Source organism: Triturus cristatus, chromosome 8 (assembly GCF_964204655.1).
Source record: "Triturus cristatus chromosome 8, aTriCri1.1, whole genome shotgun sequence".
Classification (NCBI taxonomy): domain Eukaryota; kingdom Metazoa; phylum Chordata; class Amphibia; order Caudata; family Salamandridae; genus Triturus; species Triturus cristatus.
Genome location: NC_140591.1, coordinates 344,066,501 through 344,088,322, shown reverse-complemented (window position 1 = coordinate 344,088,322; position 21,822 = coordinate 344,066,501). Strand labels below are relative to the sequence as shown.

Sequence of the window (21,822 nt, the reverse complement as noted above, 5' to 3'; positions counted from 1 at the left end):
ACTATGCCACAGAAGGTGCTAGGACAGCCAGGTTTTCTTTGTTCACCATTATATTTACTGTACCAACTAATTCGACTGTAATTTGTGAGGCCAGATATAGTTGAACATCGACCATCACACTGTTACTTTTTCTTCTCAATCTGATTGCAAGTCCGACTCCTGATGCTGCCTCCTGCAGTAGCCATTGACTACTCTCCAAAGGTACATCTGGGGATTCAGACATACAACAAAAGTATTTGTTCCATCAAATTTGAAAGCAAAAGTAGAAAGGAACTGGGAAATCAATGTTAAAGTGCAGTTCCAAGGATGTGTACTATCCAGTTACTGACCCAGAGGAAAGGCCTCACTGGAGGCAAAAAAGAATACGTGACAAAGAAGTATTCTAAGAATGATATTTCTAAACATAGACATCTATGGTTACTTTTCTACTTGGTAGTCATGAAGAAAAATGCATGATAATTTTAGGAGCTGGACAGTGGCAGTATGTCGACAAACAACTTTTCTTATCGACATTTTGTACATTGCAAGTGCCAATATTTGTTATGCAGTAGCTGCATGCACATTTGTGCTTGAACAGATTTTTAAAGACTATACTTTTTACGATGGAAGTGGTTTCCGTCATTAGTGCTGCAAACGAATTTACATTCCAGTGAAACAAAATTGCACTGTTGTTGTAAACCTACACTGTTGCAATATGGCTGCCTTCTGTGAGAGGTCCCCGGGGCAGATGCACATTTTGTGGCTGTGACCATGCAGGGATGGCAGTGCTGTGAGCAGGTGGTGGGAGCTGAGGAACGAATCGGAAGCCTGGTGATGCAGGAGCTTTCCTCTGTTGGTTGACCACTTGGAGAATGGAGTTTTTCTTGCCACCTCTCCTATGCCTGTTGTGCAGATAGCGCCTGTCAAGCAGCTTTGAGTTGCTGTGCTGCCTTTTAATCAGTTTGGCCATGTGTGCCCTGATTGAAGATGACCTTGCTTTGGTAAGGCCAATCGGAGGCGCACAGACACTGATGTTTTATGTGTGAGTCCCAAGATAGTAGATGATGTGGACGGCCTGACATTTGGAGTTCGAGCAGGGGCCTACTGTTATGGGTGGAATGCATCATAAGAGTGCTTTAAGAGCAGAGTTGATGTGTGATACCTCAGAAGCACTGGTGGAAATCTCTGGATGTGGCAGGAGCGTCTACTTAATACTTTTGCTGGTCAAATGGATCCAGGGGGCGCTTTAGTAAATAGATTTGAGCCTGCAGTAGTGTGGAAATGCTCTGACCCCTACAATGCAGGGTAATGAAAGCATACAGAATAATGGAGAGTTTGAGAGCCATATGCAGACACCTCGGGTCATCTGAAGATCGTTGATCTCTATTCATGAATCTGGACTGCCACCGCCTTAATTCCAGAGGGGGGGACTGCAACACAGATTCAGGGTTGTCCTATGATCATCATGCTCCACAATAGCACGTTAACCATCTGTGTACCGAGGAACAAGGGAAAAGTGTAATTCATAATTCCAATAATGTGATATTTCCATTTGTCAGTTGCACCTCTGTGAATAGACATACAGAGTTGGAGACGATTTGAAGAACATTTCTGGCCTCTGTAGCACAGATTGGGATTTTGTTCCCCATGAAGATGCGAGAGGTTCTTCAAGACAAACAGGCTGCTCTTTTATTTCTGGAGCAGGCCGAGTCCCACTCTGAGGAATGGTAGAAGGTGTTGAGTTTTCTGGTTGCAAGAATTCCAGGAGTGGGAACTCCCGGCTCTTGGTCAGGCCAGTGTGAGGCAACAAATATTGATTTTGGACAGGCTGATACAGCTACAAATAGTTCTTTGTTGCGGATCTTCTTCCACTCACCACAAACCGAGTTTTGTATATATGTTTAGGACTGTTGTTGTTTTCTTCCTTCAATACATTTAATAAATACTCACTCTTGAAAGAAATCACACCATTCAGATTGTTTATAAGACATGAACTGAGATACCATTAATGCTTATTTTGAGTTTCAACAGCAGACATAACACAAAAATAACATATGGGTGGTTGTTTTAAGTAATTCTCAGACTGAAGGCTGAGGAGGACATGCTGGAGGCGGAGGTGGTTGAGGCGGGTCACATTGTTTTGTTTTGGATGCTGCTGAGTTATCTTCCGTCCTACCTACAGTGTTCAGGAATTGTTGGATTGCCTTTCTCTCTGTGAAAAATAAAAATAGCACAAATGTAAAACACAAAACCTCGGAACAAAACACCCGCAACAATGGTTGAAAGCATGTTTACCAGACAATGGAAACACTGCAGCTTCTCCACTTTTATTTAAAGGCTGCTGTGTGTTTGGAACCCCTGTGGCCAAATCGTCCCTGCCTTTAGTTTAATGATATGGCTCAATATGTGTATTCTTTTGTGGCAATCGATAGCCTAAATCTCACCTTCTGTTGACAGAGACCATTCCCCTATTGAAATGTGGTACAAAGGAGTCATTGATAATTGCAGAACAACTGCAAATGTTCTGTAAAAACAAAGAGTAACTACATAAAGGAAAAAGAAAGCTGTATTAGGAAACTAAGAAGGCAAGACAATAGAGAGGGTTACGGAAGAGCTCCTCCTGTTAAGAGATGAAAAAGGACTATTCACACCTAAAGGGTACCTAAGGTGTTGGAACTAATGTGCACGAACCTCACATAATGGAAAGGCTTCATTTTGCCTTGAACCACGTATTATGGACAGCATCTTCCATTAAAAGTGATTTGCCAATATCTCGAGAATATAAACATAACTATCTTCAGTGGAAAATGGCTCATTCATCTGGAACATTACCCTCCTTTTGTTCACTAAACAAGCGGCTAAAACACACTTTCAAGTCACTAAATAAACTATTAGTACCCCATGGATCACAAAGCAGAGGTAAATCATTTTCAGTATTTAACTTGTTTGCGAAAATATAGATGATTATTCAGCCATCTCTTGGCAAAAGTAACCATGGGTCATCTGTAGAGCCACCCTTTGCTCCCTTACATTTGTGATCTTCTATCAGCCTACTCCTTAACTTAAATAAAAAATATTTCTTTCAGACTCAATTGGAATTAAATGCAGAGAAAAAATCATGCTAACATGATAGAACAATATAGGTCATAGTGAAATATGGGAGTAATCAGTGTACATTATCCAAAAGCTACACATCATTATATATAGGTGCATTACATCTCAGAAAAACAATCATAATAGGAGCTCTACCATATGTCCAACTTCAGCGCAAATGCCTAGATTAAACACCAGACAACTAAGGACATTAATTCAGTAAGCTAAACCCCCCTCTACAACCCATGTACAAATGATATGCCAATGTAAATAATCAAATAACAATCAGAGACAGAATGGGAATGTGCTTTCTTCTCATTGTTTAAGTATGTTCTGGACACACAGAAAGGCTACATGAGTTAAAGGGAAGTATGTGCAATTGATTACTCTACGCTTTTTTACATGTTAGCTTCATAAATTGTTTAGCAAAATGATATGGAACCATATGTTTTAAATGTGGGCCTCAGGACATCATCCCTGTCACATTATTGATGCCAATGTTGGAAAGGTTCATGGAAAGGGTACCACCAGAGGGTCTATTAACACCAGCCATGTATGGATGTAGCTCAAACCTCCTCAGGGCCTGGTTAAGGGTTTGGACGGCAGGGTACTCCGTCAAAAATGCAACAGAGTACCCCGTCTTGTCTGCCAAACCCTAGGTCCATCTGCCTCTTTTAGAAATGAATGGACCATAAAGGCAACATAAGACAGAAAGCTTCCTCTGACGGCTTGATAGAGTACAGCCCTTCAGAGGAAGGGCATTACACTGCCCGCCCTATTTAGGGTGGACCGTATAATATCTTTTTGTTTGGTTCATCATCACCAGGAAAAGCCTGAGGACAGAAAAAAAACAATAATGACCCCCACACCCTTGGATAGAACTCTCCCAGAGTGTGGGGTCATTTGTGTTTTGTTTTGCAGAAGCAAACTCCCGCTTTGGGACTTTGTTTTTAAAAAAACGAAAACTTTGAAAATCTTTGGTGGTGAGATGAGAGCTGGCCAGTGGTCATCCCTAAATCTGGCAGACAGCTGTCCATCAGGGTGGCAGAGGTAAAGTCCTCTGCCACCCTGACAGATGGAGTATCATTTGCCAAACCCTAATCAAGCCCTATGTATGTGTAAGAGTGCAGTGGCAGACATTGTGGAATGGACTTAATCCCTCCCTGAGACCTGACCAATTTGGATTTAGAAAACTCCTGAAGACAGCACTCTACAAGCTTTCCGACTGCGTTTCCTCACTTCTACCGAAGACCATCGATATGAGCTCTACCTTTCAGAATGACTGATAACATCCCTTGCATTCACACATGTGTACAATAACTCCTCAAGAACTTTGAAATAATTGAAAGGTAACAAGCATTTTGTTTAAATTAACCTCTTCAGTGCCCATGACGAGATAGTCTCGTCATGGAGCACGGTTGCGCTGTGCCAATGACGAGACTATCTCGTCATGAACCCCACCCACTAATGCAACGCCCGGCACAGGAGGGGGAAAGGGCGTGGCACTGAAGGGGTTAACCTTCTAAATAATTAAATAAATAAATAAATATGGTCTTGTAGGATCTTAGGGTCTAGGACAGTGGGTGGGGGGTGCCTCATTTGCTTTTAAATACATCTCACACTTTGAAAGGGTTTATGCATGTGAATCGTATGCCATAGAAACAACTAGACATGTAGTTTTGTACAAAAGAAAGATGTAGGTCTTGAGGCAATTGGATACTCTGACATAAACATGATTGATATCCCATGCATTGTATTACAAATGAAATACATCCTACTGGACTTGTAATGAGGTTAAAGGATAGCCATCATGTGTTTTATTACAGATAATCTAATCTGCCAAACTCTAAATAAGGCCCTTAGTATTAATTGCCTCACTAATAAACTATTCTTACACAGCCTATTTCAAGGCATAAATAATGTATAATTAATTGTTTCTATAATATTTAGGGTAAATTCAGAGTGTATAATGCATCTACCTAAAGGCAATAGATATACGTGTATGTCTCAATTTGTGGTGACATGGATCTTATAAATATTTAGCCATGTTTGGCGTAGGACCTGATTCAAAGTGTACTGGACCTGATTCACAAAAGTAAACTTAGACCAAAATTCAGTTTAGACCTAAAGTCTGGTCTAAGTCTAGACCAAAAGTCTAACTTAGACCAAAAGTCTAACTTTACTACTATTAAAGTTAGACTTTTGGTTTAAGTTAGACTTTTGGTCTAAACTTAGACCAAATGTCTAACTTTAGTAGTAGTAAAGTTAGACTTTAGTTCTAAACTTAGACTTTTAGTCTAAGTTTACTTTTGTGATTCAGGCCCACTGACTTTAAACGTTACGCTCTCATACCCCTTTTAAAAATGTGGTTCTTTCTGCAGGATGTCCACCCAAAATGTAAGCCAAACAATAAAAAACAACATTAATCACCGTAATATATCAAAGGTCAAATTTACACTAAACACAATTGAACAAATACCATGGTATCAATAATTACCATCCTTTGGAACTTTTCGAAGATATCTTTTAACTTCCTCTGGATCTACAGAATTTAAGGCCAATTGAAGGTCTAAATACGTCTTTCCAAAATGTCTTTGGTAAGTAGTGCGTTGAATCCTGTTTTCTTGGTTTTTGATATGTGCCTTTATCACTGTGGGAACTGAAAGCAGATTTCAGTCCAGTTAGTGAGCTAACTGAGGATATACTTTACACAAATGTAAAAACACAGAAAACACATAATACATTCCAAACCTTTTTCCTTATGGGAAACTTTCCCTGTAAAATGTAAAGAGAAAAGATGGTCACAGCGAGTGAGAAATAACTCTTTCATTAACTGAGAAATACATTGCCCATGATTTTTGTCGATTGCCATGTTTTTTCAAGATTGTTTGTGTGGTTCACCAACAGAATATGATGTAATTTGCCACATTTATATTTATTTGGTTTGCAAGAGAAATAATATTGGTGACATCATCACTTATCAATATGACGGGAATAATATACAAAGTTTCAATGCAGCACAACAGTTTGCAAATTATTCAGATGTATGGCACTATGAAACTACATGTTTAAGTACCTTCACAATCTCAAGAAAAAGGGTACAGGGAGAATGAAACAGATAACATGGTGACATGGCTGTTCAAAGGGCAAAGCTAGAACGTAATAAGAATTGCAAGAATTGCTCTGCATTGTACAGTTCTTGTCATAAAACGTAAAGTGTGGGTTAAGAAAAGTTAGCATTATGCCCTATCAATGGGATATTTCTCATCCAAATATGCAAGTTATAAGTGAGCAGCACTACTTTTAGGTCGTCGGATATACGTTTGAAAGCGAACCGGACTATAGATTCAATCATAATTGGTGATGACAGATTGCTTATACTAGGAACGGAGTCAAAGGAATTTCTCCACATGTCCCATTATTCTACCCTTTTGATAAAGAATTCAAATGCAGATCTTGAAATGGTGGCAATTTACTGGCAGACTCCAGGACTCCCATTTCTATTCAAAATTCACAAAACCACGTTAACAGTACAAACTGTTTGCATACCTGGGAAACAACTCAAACATCTGTGATTTAAAATGTGTATTCCATGCACTCTAAGGACTCAAATCACCATCATGAATAAAAGAGAGGAACTGTTAACAACCAGAGACCAGGTTCAAGTCTGCACATTGATCTGCCTAGATCTCTCTGAGACATCTCAAGGAACTCTTTGGAATAGTTCTGTTAGCGGCTAAATCCTTTCTCATTGTGAACCCACATGGTTAACCTGGGTTTGTACCTACCACAGCCACTTATAGTGAAACCCAAGCATTCTTCCACATCCTCTTCAAAAACGACTTGTTCCACTGCCACATATTCAAAACAGCCAGAATGTTGGTTATGATCTGATATTCAGCTACATATTAGAATCTATGATGGCTTGGAGTGTCAACAGCAGGTCAAGGATTGTTTTATGACTATCCAATAATGACTATAATATTGATTACGGCTTAACTAGTGCCTCAAAGCAAATCAAATATAAGTACTGCAAGTATTGTGCCTTATTACAAGCCTACAATGCTGCCATTTAACTGGGCATCTTCCCTGAGTTTGCCTTATACCCTTCATATTTGAGTAATATTCTAGAAGTTATAGTAATGCCGCAAAATGATCAGATTTGTGTTTTTTCATTTCTACTCCTTTTGGGTGATAGTTCCTATTAGAACTTGGGTTTCTGGTTGGTACAGGTATGCACCCTGTGCAAACAGGAACCACCACTCTAGTCAGGGTAAGCTAGATACACACTAAAAGATAACCTGTGCTCACCCTCTGGTAGCTTGGCACAGAGCAGTCAGGCTTATCTAAAGAGGCAATGTGTATTTGTGCAAAACATGCACACACACACACAGTAACACAAAGAAAACACAACAAAAATACTCCACAAAGGATTAGAAAATAGATTGTGTTTTTATGAGTAAAACAAGACTAAAACTACTAAAATTCAATAAGTAGAACTGGAGTTATGAATTTTTAAAAATAAAAACAATATGTAGAGTTAGAAGCAAATAGCACGTAGGGGTTAGTTGAGGTTGTGCTGGATAAGAGGAAAATCCAAAGTTCAGGCCAACTGCGATGTAAGGTAGGCCAGCTGCAGCACTCAGGCTACAGGCTACAGGAAAGCTTACTTACAAGGGCCCAGGAGTGGTTCAGCACCACCCAGCAGGGCAGGACTCACAGATGGAAGGGTCCAGGTACTGTTGGAGGGTTAAAGAAAGTCTTTGAAGGCCCTGGGACTTTAGAACAGGGGGCAAGCTAGCAAGCCCTTGGAGTCATTCCGGCTTCAAGTAAGATGGGTCCAGTCATTGTCCTCAGCGGGCAGAGATCAGTAGGCAGCAGGGCAGCACAGCAAAGCATAAAAGCAGTTCCTCCAGAGCAGCAGTCAGGCAGAGTGGCAATCTGTGTACCACAGCAGTCTTTACTCCTTACAGAGTTCTTACCAGGCCCAGTAGTATACTGCCTCGGTAGGGTCAGAGGCCCATTAGTTATACCCAGTTGTACCTTTGAAGTCGGGGTGACTTCAAAGCAGGCCTTTGAAGTGGGGTCACTTTAAAGCAGGCCCTAGAAGTGCACAGGTCCCGCTTTCTTACCAGCCCTGGCTCCAGTCTATCAGCAGAGGGTAATCAGCCCTTTGTGTAGGAAACAGGACACTGCCTATTCAGGTGTAAGTGTCAGCTTCCCCTTCTCTTCCTGCCCAGGAAGAGCTATCAGAATGCAGATGAGTTCTCTAACACCCACACTTCTATTGTTTGTGGCTGTCGAAAGGGAATGCACAAAGTGTAGCCGTCACCCACCCCAGACCTGTATTAGAGACTTGTACACTTTCTAAAAGTGGCATTTCTAAAACAGTAATGTTGAATACAACTTTACCAATAAAAAGGATTTATCATTACCATTACAAGGATATGAAACATGATGCAGATACTCCTTTCTGATCAGGAATTATAGCTTAAAGGATTAAGGAATTCCCAATGCTAACCTATGAGAGGAGTAGGTAGGCCTCACAGTAGTGAAAAAAAGCTGTTTGTCACTATCAGGACATGTAAAACCTAAAAGTACAAGTCCTACCTTTTTATTTACATACCTCCCTGTCCTGAGGACTACCAAGGGCCTACCTTAGGGGTGATTTATGTATAATAAAACGGGAAGACGAGGCAAGTGGTTTAATTTAAAAAAAATAATAATAATTGAACTTTTATAATGGTAGAACAAAACATACATAGTTAGAGGAAACCAATATTAATAAAAGGAAAAACATTATACGCAGAATGTAAGCAGTCGACATGGTAACACAATTTATATGAGTCAGCAAAGAACGGTATGATGATATTGTTAAATGAGGCAGCAAAACCAGGAAAGAGAAACAATCTATAGGATGATACAAAGGTAGGGTACCAAAAATATAATGAGGAAGATAGTTCAGAAAGGAGAAGTTGGTACAAACATAGAGAGTAGCTGTTTAGTCGGAGTCGTTGGATTCTAAAGAAAGAAAATCTCTCAGTGGCTGCCAGACATCTTTAGGTATCAAGGTGTGCGGTTGCACTGTGCAAAGTCCTTACTAATCTTATCACAATGTAACATACTATGGAGCCATGTCAATTCGGTTGGGACTTTTCCGCTATGCCAGTGCAGTGCAAGCTCACGTTTTGCGAGCAGGAGTGCAATAGATACAAATCTGCAAACAGATTTAGATATATCATATGTGCAACCTAGAAGGGCCACCAAGGGATCTGGTGTGATGGTGGAATCAGTCACCATGGAGGAGAGAAAATATGGAGCACCTGTACCAGCTGACATATGGACATGTCCAGGTTAAATGAGTGAAGTCAGCACCTGTGGCATGACATTTGGGGCAGTTTGTGGAATGTGTGAGGTCAAAACGTGCAATTCTGTAGGAGTTATGTAAACTCGGTGGGGGAACTTGAAATGTAGAAGTTTGTGCCTGTGGGTAACACAAGCTAGCTGTATTTGCGAACAATAAGACCATTCATTATCGGACAGTGGATGCCCCAGTTCTTCCCCCGGCCTCTCTCACACGTTTTGTGGAGTGAGATTTCAGTGATAGCCATGTACGGTATAATCTCAAGACTAGTTTGTCCCCATCGATGTTTGATATGAGGAGTGTCAGCGGAGGGAAATCCTTAGGGGCAAGAGGGTTGGTGGGGATTGAATATGCTACTTACCAGTATGCATCTGTTCTTGGCATGTAGGGCTGCTGACATTCATATCTGTGCATAGATCGCCGCCTAGTGTTGGGTCCGGATGTTTGCACGTTGTTGTCCTGGAAGAGTCTTCGAAGTATCCTGGGATAGGTGACTCCTCCCCTGGACTACAGTGCGCATGGGCATCCTCTCCATCCTCAGATTGTTTTTCGCCATTGTGGCAGTGATGGAGTAGATACAGAAAGTGATGACCATGCTTTACAGTAATTCTGAGAGCTGCAGCTGCTACAGGCGCCGGGGAGGAGGGAGGGCGATATGAATTTCAGCAGCCCTACATGCCAAGAACAGATGCATACTGGTAAGTAGCATATTCAGTTCGAGGCATGTGGGCTGCTGAATTCATATCTGTGCATAGAATATATAGCAGTGCCCTCTTATTAGCGGCGGCTACCAGTGCCAGCTGCAGCGGTCTGAAAAAGAGTTTTGAGAACAGCCTGTCCTACAGCTGCCTGCTGTTTTGATTGCACATCTACACAATAGTGTTTGGTAAATGTGTGTGTAGTGGACCAGGTGGCTGCTCTACATATATCATGCAAAGGAATGTTTCCTAGGAAAGCCATGGAGGCCCCTAACTTACGTGTTGAGTGGGCTTGTGGGGGAATCGTTAAAGTGCGTTTAGCCTTTTGATAGCAAATTTGAATACATTTAACGATCCATCTGGCTATACCTGCTTTGGAGATAGCGCTACCTTTGTGGTGTGGGGCAAAGGCAACGAAAAGTTGTTTTGTTTTCCTAAAGGGTTTGGTCCTGTCGATATAATACATGAGGGCCCTCTTTACATCTAGTGTATGGAGTGCCCTTTCTGCGACAGTCTGTGGGTTTTGAAAGAAAACAGGCAGTTCAATAGTTTGATTCATGTGGAACTGCGATACCACCTTGGGCATGAACTTGGGGTTGGTACGTAGTACGACCCTGTTGGCGTGAACCTGTATAAATGGCTCTTGGACGGTTAGTGCCTGGAGTTCACTAACTCTTCGTAAAGAAGTTATCGCTACTAGGAAAGCTACTTTCCAGGTAAGGAATTGAATCTCGCATGAGTGTAGAGGTTCAAAGGGTGGACCCATCAGGCGTGTGAGGACCAAGTTGAGGTTCCACATTGGGGCTGGTGGGTGGCTAGGTGGAATGACTCGTTTGAGTCCTTCCAAGAATGCTTTGATGGCAGGCACTCTGAATAGAGAGAGGTGCTGCCTGGTTTGTAGATAGGCTGATATTGCGGTCAAATGGACACGTATAGAGGTGTACGCCAGATTGCATCGGTATAGGTGTAATAGGTAACAAATAATGTTTTGGATGGATGCGTCTAGCGGGTTAATGTCATTATTATTGCAATAAATGACGAACCTCTTCCATTTGGCTGCATAGCAAGCTCTGGTAGTGGGTCTCCTGGCCTCCTTAATGATGTCCATACAGTCAGGTGGCAGGTTTAGGTAGCCAAACTCTAGGACTTCAGGAGCCAGATTGCCAGGTTCAGCTGTTGCGGATCTGGGTGCTGAATCTCTCCATGGTTCTGCGTCAAATGCTCGGGTTTGACCCGCAGCCTTTGATGCGGCACCATGGAAAGTTCGAGAAAGGTGGTGTACCACGGCTGGCGTGCCCACGTTGGAGCAACCAGGACGAGTGTCAGTGAGTGTTGCCTGAGTTTGCGTGCCACCAGCGGTATCAGTGGTGCTGGGGGAAAAGCGTACGCAAATCTGCCGGACCAGTTCATCCATATCGCATTTTCCTGCGACTGCGGATGTGGGAACCTGGCGGCAAAGCTTTGGCATTTTGCGTTTTCGCTTGTGGCGAATAGGTCTATCTCTGGATGACCCCACTGCTGGAAGTACGGTTGGAGTACTGATGGATGTAGCTCCCACTCGTGCATTTGGTGGCTGTGTCTGCTGAGCAGATCCGCCATTTGGTTGTCCTTGCCCGGGAGGTGTTCCGCCATGAGGAACATGTTCCTCTGAATGGCCCACTTCCACATGCTCTGAGCCAGATGAGACAACTGTGGAGAGTGTGTTCCTCCCTGCTTTTGTATGTAGTACATGGCGGTCATGTTGTCCGTCCGGATCAACACGACTTTGTTGCACAAGTGTACTTTGAATGCTTTCATTGCGAGAAAGATTGCCATCAATTCCAGAATGTTGATGTGCATCTTCCTTTGTTGTGTTGTCCATAGTCCCTGCACTGTGTAGGGAGAGACGCGTCCGCTGTCAGTATTATTTGTGGAACAGGCTCTTGGAACGGTCGGCCCTTGCAAAGGTTTTGTGGATTCCACCAATGCAGAGAGTTGTATGCCCGACCGCTCACCAACACTAGGTCTTTCAACTGTCCTTGAGCCTGATTCCACTGACGTGCTAAGCACTCCTGAAGCGGGCGCATATGTAGTCTCGCGTGTGGGACTATGAAAATGCAGGAGGCCATTATGCCTATCAACTGCATGAACACTCGCGCGGGAAGGGAGTGTTGTGGTTTGAACTTGGAAATCAGCATTTGCATGCTGTTGATTCTCACTAAATTTGGCTGAGCTGTGGCCGTCAGAGTGTCTATAGTCGCACCTAGGTACTGTTGTACGTGTGCGGGCTGGAGATGGGATTTTGGGTAATTTAGTGAGAACCCCAGACTGTGAAGGAGGTGAATGGTGCGGGACATGTGGCTGGCACATTGCTGGGCTGACTTCGCTTGAACGAGCCAGTCGTCCAGGTAAGGGTAGACGTGTATGTGCTGCCTCCGTAGATGTGCCGCCACAGTAGCTAGGCACTTTGTGAACACCCTGGGTGCTGTTGTCACGCCGAAGGGAAGGACTTTGAATTGGTAGTGCTGCCCCTGAACAGTGAACCTGAGGTATTTCTTGTGTGAGGGGTGAATGGGTATGTGGAAATACGCATCTTTGAGGTCCAGTGTGGCCAGGAAGTCTCCCTGCTGGAGCAGCGGGAGGACTTGCTGTAAAGTGAGCATGTGAAAATGCTCGGAAAGAATGTACCGGTTCAGGGGTCTCAGGTCTAATATAGGTCTGAGTGACCCGTCCTTTTTGGGTATTAAAAAGTACAGGGAGTACACCCCCGTACCTTGCTCGTGGACGGGTACGACCTCTATTGCGCCTTTTAGTAGCATACTTTGCACCTCCTGCTGTAAGAGCGTTAAGTGCTCTGAGGACATAGGACGGTTTTTTGGAGGTATTGTGGGTGGAGTTGAGGTTAATTCTGGGCAGTAACCGTATTTGACAATATCTTTGACCCACCTGTCCGTGGTGATGGAGTTCCACGTGGTCAGGAACCTTTGTAGCCTTCCCCCGACAGGTGTTATGTGGTCGGGAGGAAGGGAGAGGGCGTCACTGCTTGTTCTTGGGGGAGGACCTGGTGTTGCCGTAGCCGCGTCCTCTGCCCTTTGTGCTGGAGCCACGATATCCACCCCGGGTGTTCTTATCGTAGGTGCTTTGTGTGTTGCCCTTGTTGTATGTTTGCTGTGACCCCTGTCCTCTACCTGCTCCTCTATTTCCGGGGCGACGAAAGGAGCCGCTCCGAAAGGACTGCGTTTGTAGGGCCCCCATGGACTTTGCAGTGTCTGTGTCCTTTTTTATTTTCTCTAGGGTGGTGTCAACCTCCGGCCCGAATAAGTAGTCGGGGTTGACAGGTTGGTTGAGGATGTTATTTTGTACCTCAGGTTTGAATCCGGAGATTCGCAACCAGGCGTGTCGTCGCAACATGACGCTAGTGTTTATGGCTCTGGCAGCTGTATCCGCGGCATCCAGTGCACACTTAATGGATGCATTTGTGAGCAGTTGTCCCTCCCTATTGAGGATCTCTGCACCTTCTTTGAATTGGTCAGGGAGATGTTGGAGTAGTTGTTCTAATGTGTCGTAGTGTGCTCGATCGTAGCGAGCGAGGAGCGCCTGAGTATTGGCAATGCGCCATATGTTAGCTGCCTGGGCGGCAACCCGTTTGCCGGAGGTCTCTAGCACCTTGGACTCTTTGTCCGGGGGAGGAGCATCACCTGTTGTTTGCGAGTGTGCCCTCTTGCGAGCATTCACAACTACAATGGAATCCAGAGGTAACTGGCCTCTAATGTAAGTAGGGTCCCCAGGCGCCGATCTGTATTTCTTGTCGATCCTGGGGTTTATTACTCTTGCCCTGGTGGGTTCCTTGAAGATGTCCTTTGCTGGTTTGAGGACACCCTTCAACATGGGCAGAGTCTTTATATTCCTTTCTGAGGATGCGAAAGTATCCATGAGAAAGTCGTCCTCGACGGTGTCAGAGTGAAGTTGCACCCCATGATTGGCCGCAGCACGTTCAATTAGAGCGTTGAACGCGGCAGTGGCCTCTGTGGGAGATGTTTTTGCTCCATAGAGTTGCGGGTCCTGTGCATCCATAGGTGCACCTGAGTCTACAGGGTCATCCCAAGCTTGATCAGGGTCCTGTTGGCCTTCAGGGTCCATCTCTCCGGGGTAGGGGACGTGGCCACCCATGTAGTCCTCCAAAACATCTGTGTCGGAGTGTGTGGGAGAGAAGGACTGTGGATCCTGGTAGGGGGAATGGAGAGGTTCGTAAAGAACTGGTTCCGAAGCCACTGGCAGCTTTCTCTTAAGCGGGATCCGGAAGGAGTCCAAAGCTGGCTCAGAAGTTATTCTCCTTTTGTGGAGCTGTGGTAAATAATTTAATTACCGGAACTTAATTTGATGCAGAAAATCTATAATAATAGCTCAGTAAAATAAGAGGCAGAATCCGTGGTATTAGAGGTTCGGAACGGGCTTTATTTCAAAATCAATTCGAATTGATGGACTCCATATTCCATCACCACGAAGGTTCAGGAAGTGAAGGACCATACTTTATTGACAAGTAATCATTTTTATACAATAGGCATTACAGTGAAAACAGATGCAGGAGGCGTAACAGTTGATAACAAAGATAAAAACATACATGCGTAACTAAAGTGGGTGTAACTGGGCGCAACTAAAGAACGTCATCAGGTATGATGTCATAAATGGGTGGTTCCATGAAAGAATTTCGCAATGTCAGCAGAAATACTTTGGCAGAGATGCGCGCGCAGCAGCATGACGTGTGATTGACGTGCAACTAGGGGGTGAAGGGGACTTGACATTTAGCTCTACATGTGGAGACGGAAGTCTGGGGTTATGTCAACCTAATCCTAAATCATATCTTACATCCTATGTTTAAAGAACTGTGTTATCCAAAAAGAAAGGTCTCTTAGGATAGAATCTTATTCTATACTGACTATACTGACTGTTAGTGCGTGTACAAGCGTCTAAGTGTCTACACTAGATGCGAGGGCAGAAATCTTCCATAGTAACAGTGCTATGAATTACTTGCATAAAGACAGAGAAGCCGGGCCTTTTGCTCGGTAGCTGGAAGAATGTTTACTTAAACTACTAGACAGGAATGCATTGGATGGGGAGCGGAGCAGATAATCTCGAAGGTGAAATACAGTTTTTGGCAAGCAGACAGGTCGAGTCAGGCACCGTTAGCCGCGCAGGGAGTAGGACAAAGTTCATGGATACAGATGCGAGCTCAAACTGGAGCTTTCAGAGGCAGAAGGCAGGAAAAGGCTTAATGGCAGAATCAGGGCCTACTCGCCTGGACTGTAAAATGGGATAAATGAACCATATAAAGCCGGTGGCCTTTCATACTTAGGAATGGAATATCCGACCCATTCAGGGTGGATCTGAAAGAGGACATGTTGGCGGTGGACGCACATGTGTTTGCGTCTTCATAACTGGAACTGGAGGAAACATACATGTACTTGTGATTTATACATGAAACCGTTGGGGTCCAAGATAGGGGACATAACTGACCATAAAAATCCATATTTCCACAGAGCATCATCCTGCCGGTGTCGGCGTCGATGAGATGTGATGGAGACGTCTCCGCAGGAGAGCGTTCGGCAGGCGTGATCGTGGTGTGGGTGACCCGTGTCCTGATTTGGAACAGTTTCGGGGCCGTGGATGGCGGCAGGCCAAACGTAATGTTGGCCGGTGCCGAAGAGGCTGTTGGAGCTTGTATCGGCTCGGAGCCCGACGTGTCCTGGAGGACTGTTTTGTTTTTGGTGCGTTGCGCAGCAACGGGCCGCACCTGGAGCGCCATCGATTCCTTTGCGCCGACCGGTTCTGTAGAGGCGGGCGTGGACTTCTTCGGCGCCGGTGAGTCATCGAGTCGAGGGGCGGTAATGGCCGTCGACGTCTTCGATGAGTGTGCCTTTGGTGGTGCTGTCGAAGCGGTGTGAGACGCAGGCAGTTTGACCTTTGGGGTCGGAGCCGATTGCGTCGGTGCCGGGAGCCGAGTAGGTTTGGTGGCACCGAAGGTCTTTTTCCGTATGTCGACTCCGACGTCGGCCGCTGCCAGCTTGGCACCGAAGTCTCGTTTGGTGCGCTCGGTGCCGACGGGTTTTGCTGGCGTCGAAGGTGTGGTGGGCCTCGATCCGACCAGCGTCACTTTTGGTTTCGGTTTCAGTTGAACCAATACAGCTTTCGGTTTCGAAGAAGGGAAACCAGCCGGTTTGGGAATTAATGGCTGCCGCTGAATGTCCGAGGCCGGGCCAGAGGGCGGGGCCAAAGAACTGCGGGATAGGTCTTGGGTAAGGCCCGAAGGCGATCCCTCGACCGGAGCCATAGACTGGCGCACTGGGATATCCTCAGTCTGTACGGGTAGGCCTTGCTCGTCACCGGAGCTACTCTCTTCGGCCCCTAAGGCCTCATTGTAGTCTCCTACCTCGGTGTCGTCTTCATCTCTGCGAAAGAGTCTTTCTTCGACGTCTTCCGAGCCGGAGTCATGTTCGGAAGCGGGACTGGAGGGTAGGTTCTCCACGTCTTCGACATCTTCGTTCTTGGCGCTGAAGATGTCGGCCGGGGCCGGTGCCGCTTGCTGCGCTTCGAGTCTCGCTGCTCGTCGATTCCGGAGAGTCTTCTTGGATCGGAATCGGGCACAGGCCATACATGTAGATTCGTCGTGATCCGGTGAAAGGCATTTGTTGCACACCGGATGGACGTCGATGTGGGGATATTTTGCATTACATACAGGACACCGCTTGAATGGTGTCCTCGATTCCATCGTCGATGACGGGTCGATGGTCGGGTAAGATGCGAAAAAGTTGGTTCTGGAAGTTAGTAAACTAACAAGATACTATCGATACCGATCGGGAACAGTACCGACGCGAACTAAAGGCCTTTTGGCCTAGAAAAAGTTTTTCCTAACTTGAGTCAAGATAAGCACATCCTAACCCAATGGCGGAAAAAAACAATCTGAGGATGGAGAGGATGCCCATGCGCACTGTAGTCCAGGGGAGGAGTCACCTATCCCAGGATGCTTCGAAGACTCTTCCAGGACAACAACGTGCAAACATCCGGACCCAACACTAGGCGGCGATCTATGCACAGATATGAATTCAGCAGCCCACATGCCTCGAACACATGAGCGCAACGTAATATGGAGTCGTTGTAAATTAGAATGGTCCATGTATGAGGTGTCATGGAAACGGACCTCGTAAGTGTGTGCAAAAAAATGGAACATATCTCCGATAGTTTGCAGATCATGCCGCAACAGGGTAGGTTTGACAATGCTCTCCTTCGTAAGGAGGAAACAAGGGTTGTCTGCTGGAGGGAGGGCTGGAGAATACAGAGGGCCGCCACCAAAGAGATGGTGAAGTATTCTCCACGTCCAGCAAGTGGTAGATATGGTTTGGATATCAGCACTATCTAGGGAAATGTCCTTCGGCAGGATAAAAGAGAGTAGTATGTCACCAAGTTGATCCCTCTCGGGTCGAAAGTAGGGGACACGAGCATCTGGATGATACCAATGATAGGTTTATTGAAATTTTGCATTGGGATAGGTATATTGACTGACACTCTGAAGCCACCGCTGTCGGAGGGTAGCATTAATGTGTGCCAGTGGATGCGGGGTTTGCAGCCAGCCCAAATAAGCTGGAGTAGGAGACTACGGAGGGAAATGAAAAACTGGAGTGTTAGTGGGATGGGGATGTTGAGAAAAAGATACAGGAATCGAGGAAGGACAACCATTTTGATTATTGCCACCTGGCCTGCCAGTGACATGGGAAGTTTCATCCAGTGTTCTATTTGGGAGGAATGTCTGTCTATGGCCGGGCCATAATTGAGTCGGAGTACTTAGTCTTCGTCTCTATGTAGGTAGATGCCCAAATATTTGGTAGAGTCTTCAACCCAGGCCAAAGAGTAGTCTAGTTTCCAAGGGTGGTACTGTCAGTGAGTGGGAATAGTCCAGATTCAGTCCTGTTAATATAAAGACTGAAAGGCGACAGAACCACAGAATCTCGCAAATCAAGGGAGGAAGGTTGTCAGTGGGATGGCTAGCAAACAATAATACATTGTCTGCAGAAAGAGAAAGAAGAAGCGGGCCATGTGTAAGCTGGAGACCACAATGCATATGTTGCTCCTAGAGGTGGTGGACCAAAGGGTATATTGCAAGGATAAAAAAGGAGAGGAGAAAGGGGGCAGCCCTGCCTGGTACCCCTGGTTATGGAAAAAGCGTCTGTGAGGGAGCCATTCACTCCAAGGCGTGCCGCAGGAACTGCATACAAAAGCATAATCAAGGCTATAAAGCAGCTAAGCAGTCTGAGTTTCAGTAATGTTGCTCTAAGGAAGGGTCATTCCAGGGAGTCGAAGGCCTTCTCGGCATCCAACGGAGCCGCCACTGCAGGGGTGGCAGAGGGTACACGGTTCAAGACCGCGAAACACCGTCCTCAGGTTGAGAGAGGAAGACCGATGTTGAACAAAGCTGGATTGAGCTGAAGAGAGAATCTGTTCCATCAACACGGACAGCCAGGTGGCAATGACCTTAGCAAGAATTTTGTTGTCTACATTTAGAAGCGAAAGCGGGAGATAAGAGAAGCACAGATGTGGGCCGTTGCCTGGCTTCAATAATAATGAGAGGACTGCCTCGCGGAGTTAAGGTGGCAGGGAGCCTCTATCCAAGCATCCGTATACAAGGCAAGAAGACGTGAGGCCAGTAATTTCTTATACGCCTTAGAAAACACTCCAGTGAGCCCATCAAGGCCAGGGGCCTTAGTTCCATCAGGGAATCTAATGCTTGTACTATTTCTTCTTCGCTCTCTGTCAGTATCAGTTATGGTGGTGCCAGCACTGGTTTGGAGTTCAGTGATGTAGCCACTGAGTGGGTTAGGAGGCAGAAGGCGCACCCGTGTGTTCCCGGTCTTTCGCCCTCCCCATAGCGTCTATCGGTGGCATGCTTCCTCATAAATAATATCTCTCTATCTACCAGGTCTCGGAACTCGGTCATTAAGGCTGTGCACTTATGGAGCTGAGGGGAGTTGTCCAGTAATAAAGCCGCCTCGTTGACGTCCCTCAATACTGACTAAATCCGGTGTAATTGTGAACAGATATCTTTCAGGATCCCTACATGCTTTGACATACATACGTCGCGGATACAGGCCTTGAAAGCCTCCCATAGGGTAGCATGAGTAGGCACCATACCATCATTTAAATCAAAGCATTTAACTACAGATTCCCACAGCTCGGTGCGGAATATCTGATCATGTAGAGCATCATTGGGGAACCTCCGTGATTACGTCTGCCCCCTGCCATATGGTATATGCAATTCAAGCACTACGGGGCAATAATCAGATAAGGTGCGTGGAAGATACCGTACTTCTGATGTCCAAAGCGAAGCATTGGCCGAAATCAGCCAATATTCGATCCAAGTCCACACATTACGCAGAGCAGAATGGAAGGGGTGCTATGGGGAAACAGCCATCACAATGCATGCGAAACAACGCATGCGATTACCACGCGGTCATTACAACGACTGCGTTGTCACATCGCAGTACCATTACAACGCAAGTTGTTACAACGACTTGATCTAGGGTGCGCTCTAAACTAAGGAATAGTATAATTTACTATTCCAACACCATGCCTACTGTTGCACAAACTGGAGTTGGAATAGTAAATTATACTATTCCTCAGTCCAGCACGCCCCCTAGAGCAAGTTGTTGTAACGACTTGCGTTGTAATGGTACTAAGATGTAACAAAGCGGTCGTAGTAACGACCATGTTGTAATCGCATGCGTTTACAACGCATGCAATGTAAACGCTTATATTCGTGCTCCGAGAGTTACGGATGGAATGTCTGCCAAACCTCACTATGAACATATGTGTCTATGATGGATCGTAGAACTTCCCAAATCTGAGGTTTGGTACTTGGCTGCATGCTAGTTGAATCTAATATGGGGTCAAGGATGGTTTGAAATCCCTACCCAGAATAGTAAGGTCTGCTTCCTCTTTGGAGATGAGAGCAGAGAGAGTATGGACGAATTCGAGTGAGTCAGTGTTAGGAGCATAAATATTGAGAAGAGTGACACATCTGTCTGCCAAAACAGCAGTCACCATAACATAGCGACCCTCCGAATCTTCGTGGCAGGAGAGAGGGGAGAAAGGCACTCTTTGAGTAAGAATGCATATCCCCCCCCGGAATAAGAACAGTAGTTAGAAAAATATCTATGTGTGCCCCAAAAGTATGCGAGGTCTGCAGTGGAAGATACGTGGTCTTGAAGAAATGCTATTTTAGCCCCATGCCGTGAGAGGTTGGAGAGGACACGCGTGCCCTTTCTGGGGTCGTTAATACCACAGATATTCCATATGAAAATAGATATAATAGACACCCTTTTCCTATTGTCAGAAGTGGACATAGAGAACAGGGTTGTAGAGAAAAATGCACCATGTCAACAAACAGCAGTCTGTGTGTGTAACGTGGAAGACAATAGATTAGATATAAATAAATAACTACATAAGTCTGAAAACTCACCCTCCTTCCACACTGAATGATACAACATCCAGGGAAACCCAACATGAAAAAAACAAAACTAAACAACACCATTGAAAAATGCGGTGTACACCACAGGGGGAGGCAATGCCTCAGACGGTATGGGCCGCAATGCTGGAGTTTCCTGCAATAGAATGTAGGTCACCATGAATAAACAATAACAATAACCATGTCACCAATCAAAAGTAGCAGGGATGCAACTAAGGCAGTTGCAGCGGGGTCTCCATTCAGACAAGACCGTAGACAAGATAGGCAGCAAGGGGATGTCTGGCCCGTCGAGGACAGCAGTCAAGGGGGGTCACGCCCCCTCCCCCCTCCCCCCCAGGGGAAGAGGAGCTGGGGCCGTCAGCACCAGTGCATTGAAATGGGGATCCAGATGTGGTATTTTGTTTACAGATGTCCATCACCTCTGCAGGTGTATAGAAGAAGCGAGCTTTGGCATTGTCCTCAACCCACAGCCTTGCAGGGTAGAGCATTGCATATTTAAGGCCCAATTTGCGCAACATGTTTTTTGTATTAGTACATTTTTGCCTTGCCTCTTGGATGGTGTGAGAAGTTGGCCTGGTATATGCTGTCCACTAATTAAAGTGGGCACCTTGCACCAGTCCAAACAACCCTTATGATGATATAAGAGGTCAAAGATAACCTTAGAAAGCTATCCAAGTGGTAGCTGTGGAGAGCAGCCTTCAGGCTTAGTTTTGAAGGAACGTTAAGCAGCTTGTTTTACCAGAATGCAATCTTATAGTATTGGTTAAATGAAAGGAGAATCACACAGTAGTTATAAAAATATGTATTTAATAATATACCACTATTTAGTACGACACAGTATCTTCTACACGGAGATCATCACAAAGTACACAACACTTAAGCACAGAAATGACAGTAAATAACACTAATACACAGTGGGCGCCGGGGGGGGGCCAAACCATAGTATAAGAACCACGACTCGAGTCAAGACAGTGTCGAAAGGACGTAGAATTGCTGGGATCCCAAGGAACCACCTAAGGTGAGTTGATAGGGATCCCGTGGAGTGCGTGAGCCTAGTGGGAACACGATCGCGTGCTCCGTAAAAGTCTATGGGGAAGTCGTGGTTGAAGTTTTAGAGTTTAAGGACCCTTCCCAGTGGACTTCAAAGAAACCCTGTGGAAGACAGAAGGTTGGAGAGCCGCCCCACCAGTGGATAC

The 21,822-nt window shown here is 45.3% G+C and overlaps 1 protein-coding gene across 1 annotated transcript in view; it reads right to left on the bottom strand.

The window, feature by feature from the left end:
• Positions 1-1,918: 1,918 nt before the first annotated feature.
• Positions 1,919-21,822, bottom strand: part of TEX26 (testis expressed 26) — a 171,295-nt gene continuing 151,391 nt past the window's right edge. Inside the window, exons 7-8 of the mRNA XM_085621664.1 lie at positions 5,570-5,731; positions 1,919-2,191 (exon numbers count right to left, since the gene is read on the bottom strand). Of these exons, the coding sequence (XP_085477790.1) occupies positions 2,058-2,191; positions 5,570-5,731 (296 nt within the window). The 3' untranslated portion in view covers positions 1,919-2,057. The remainder of the gene's footprint in view (positions 2,192-5,569; positions 5,732-21,822) is intronic.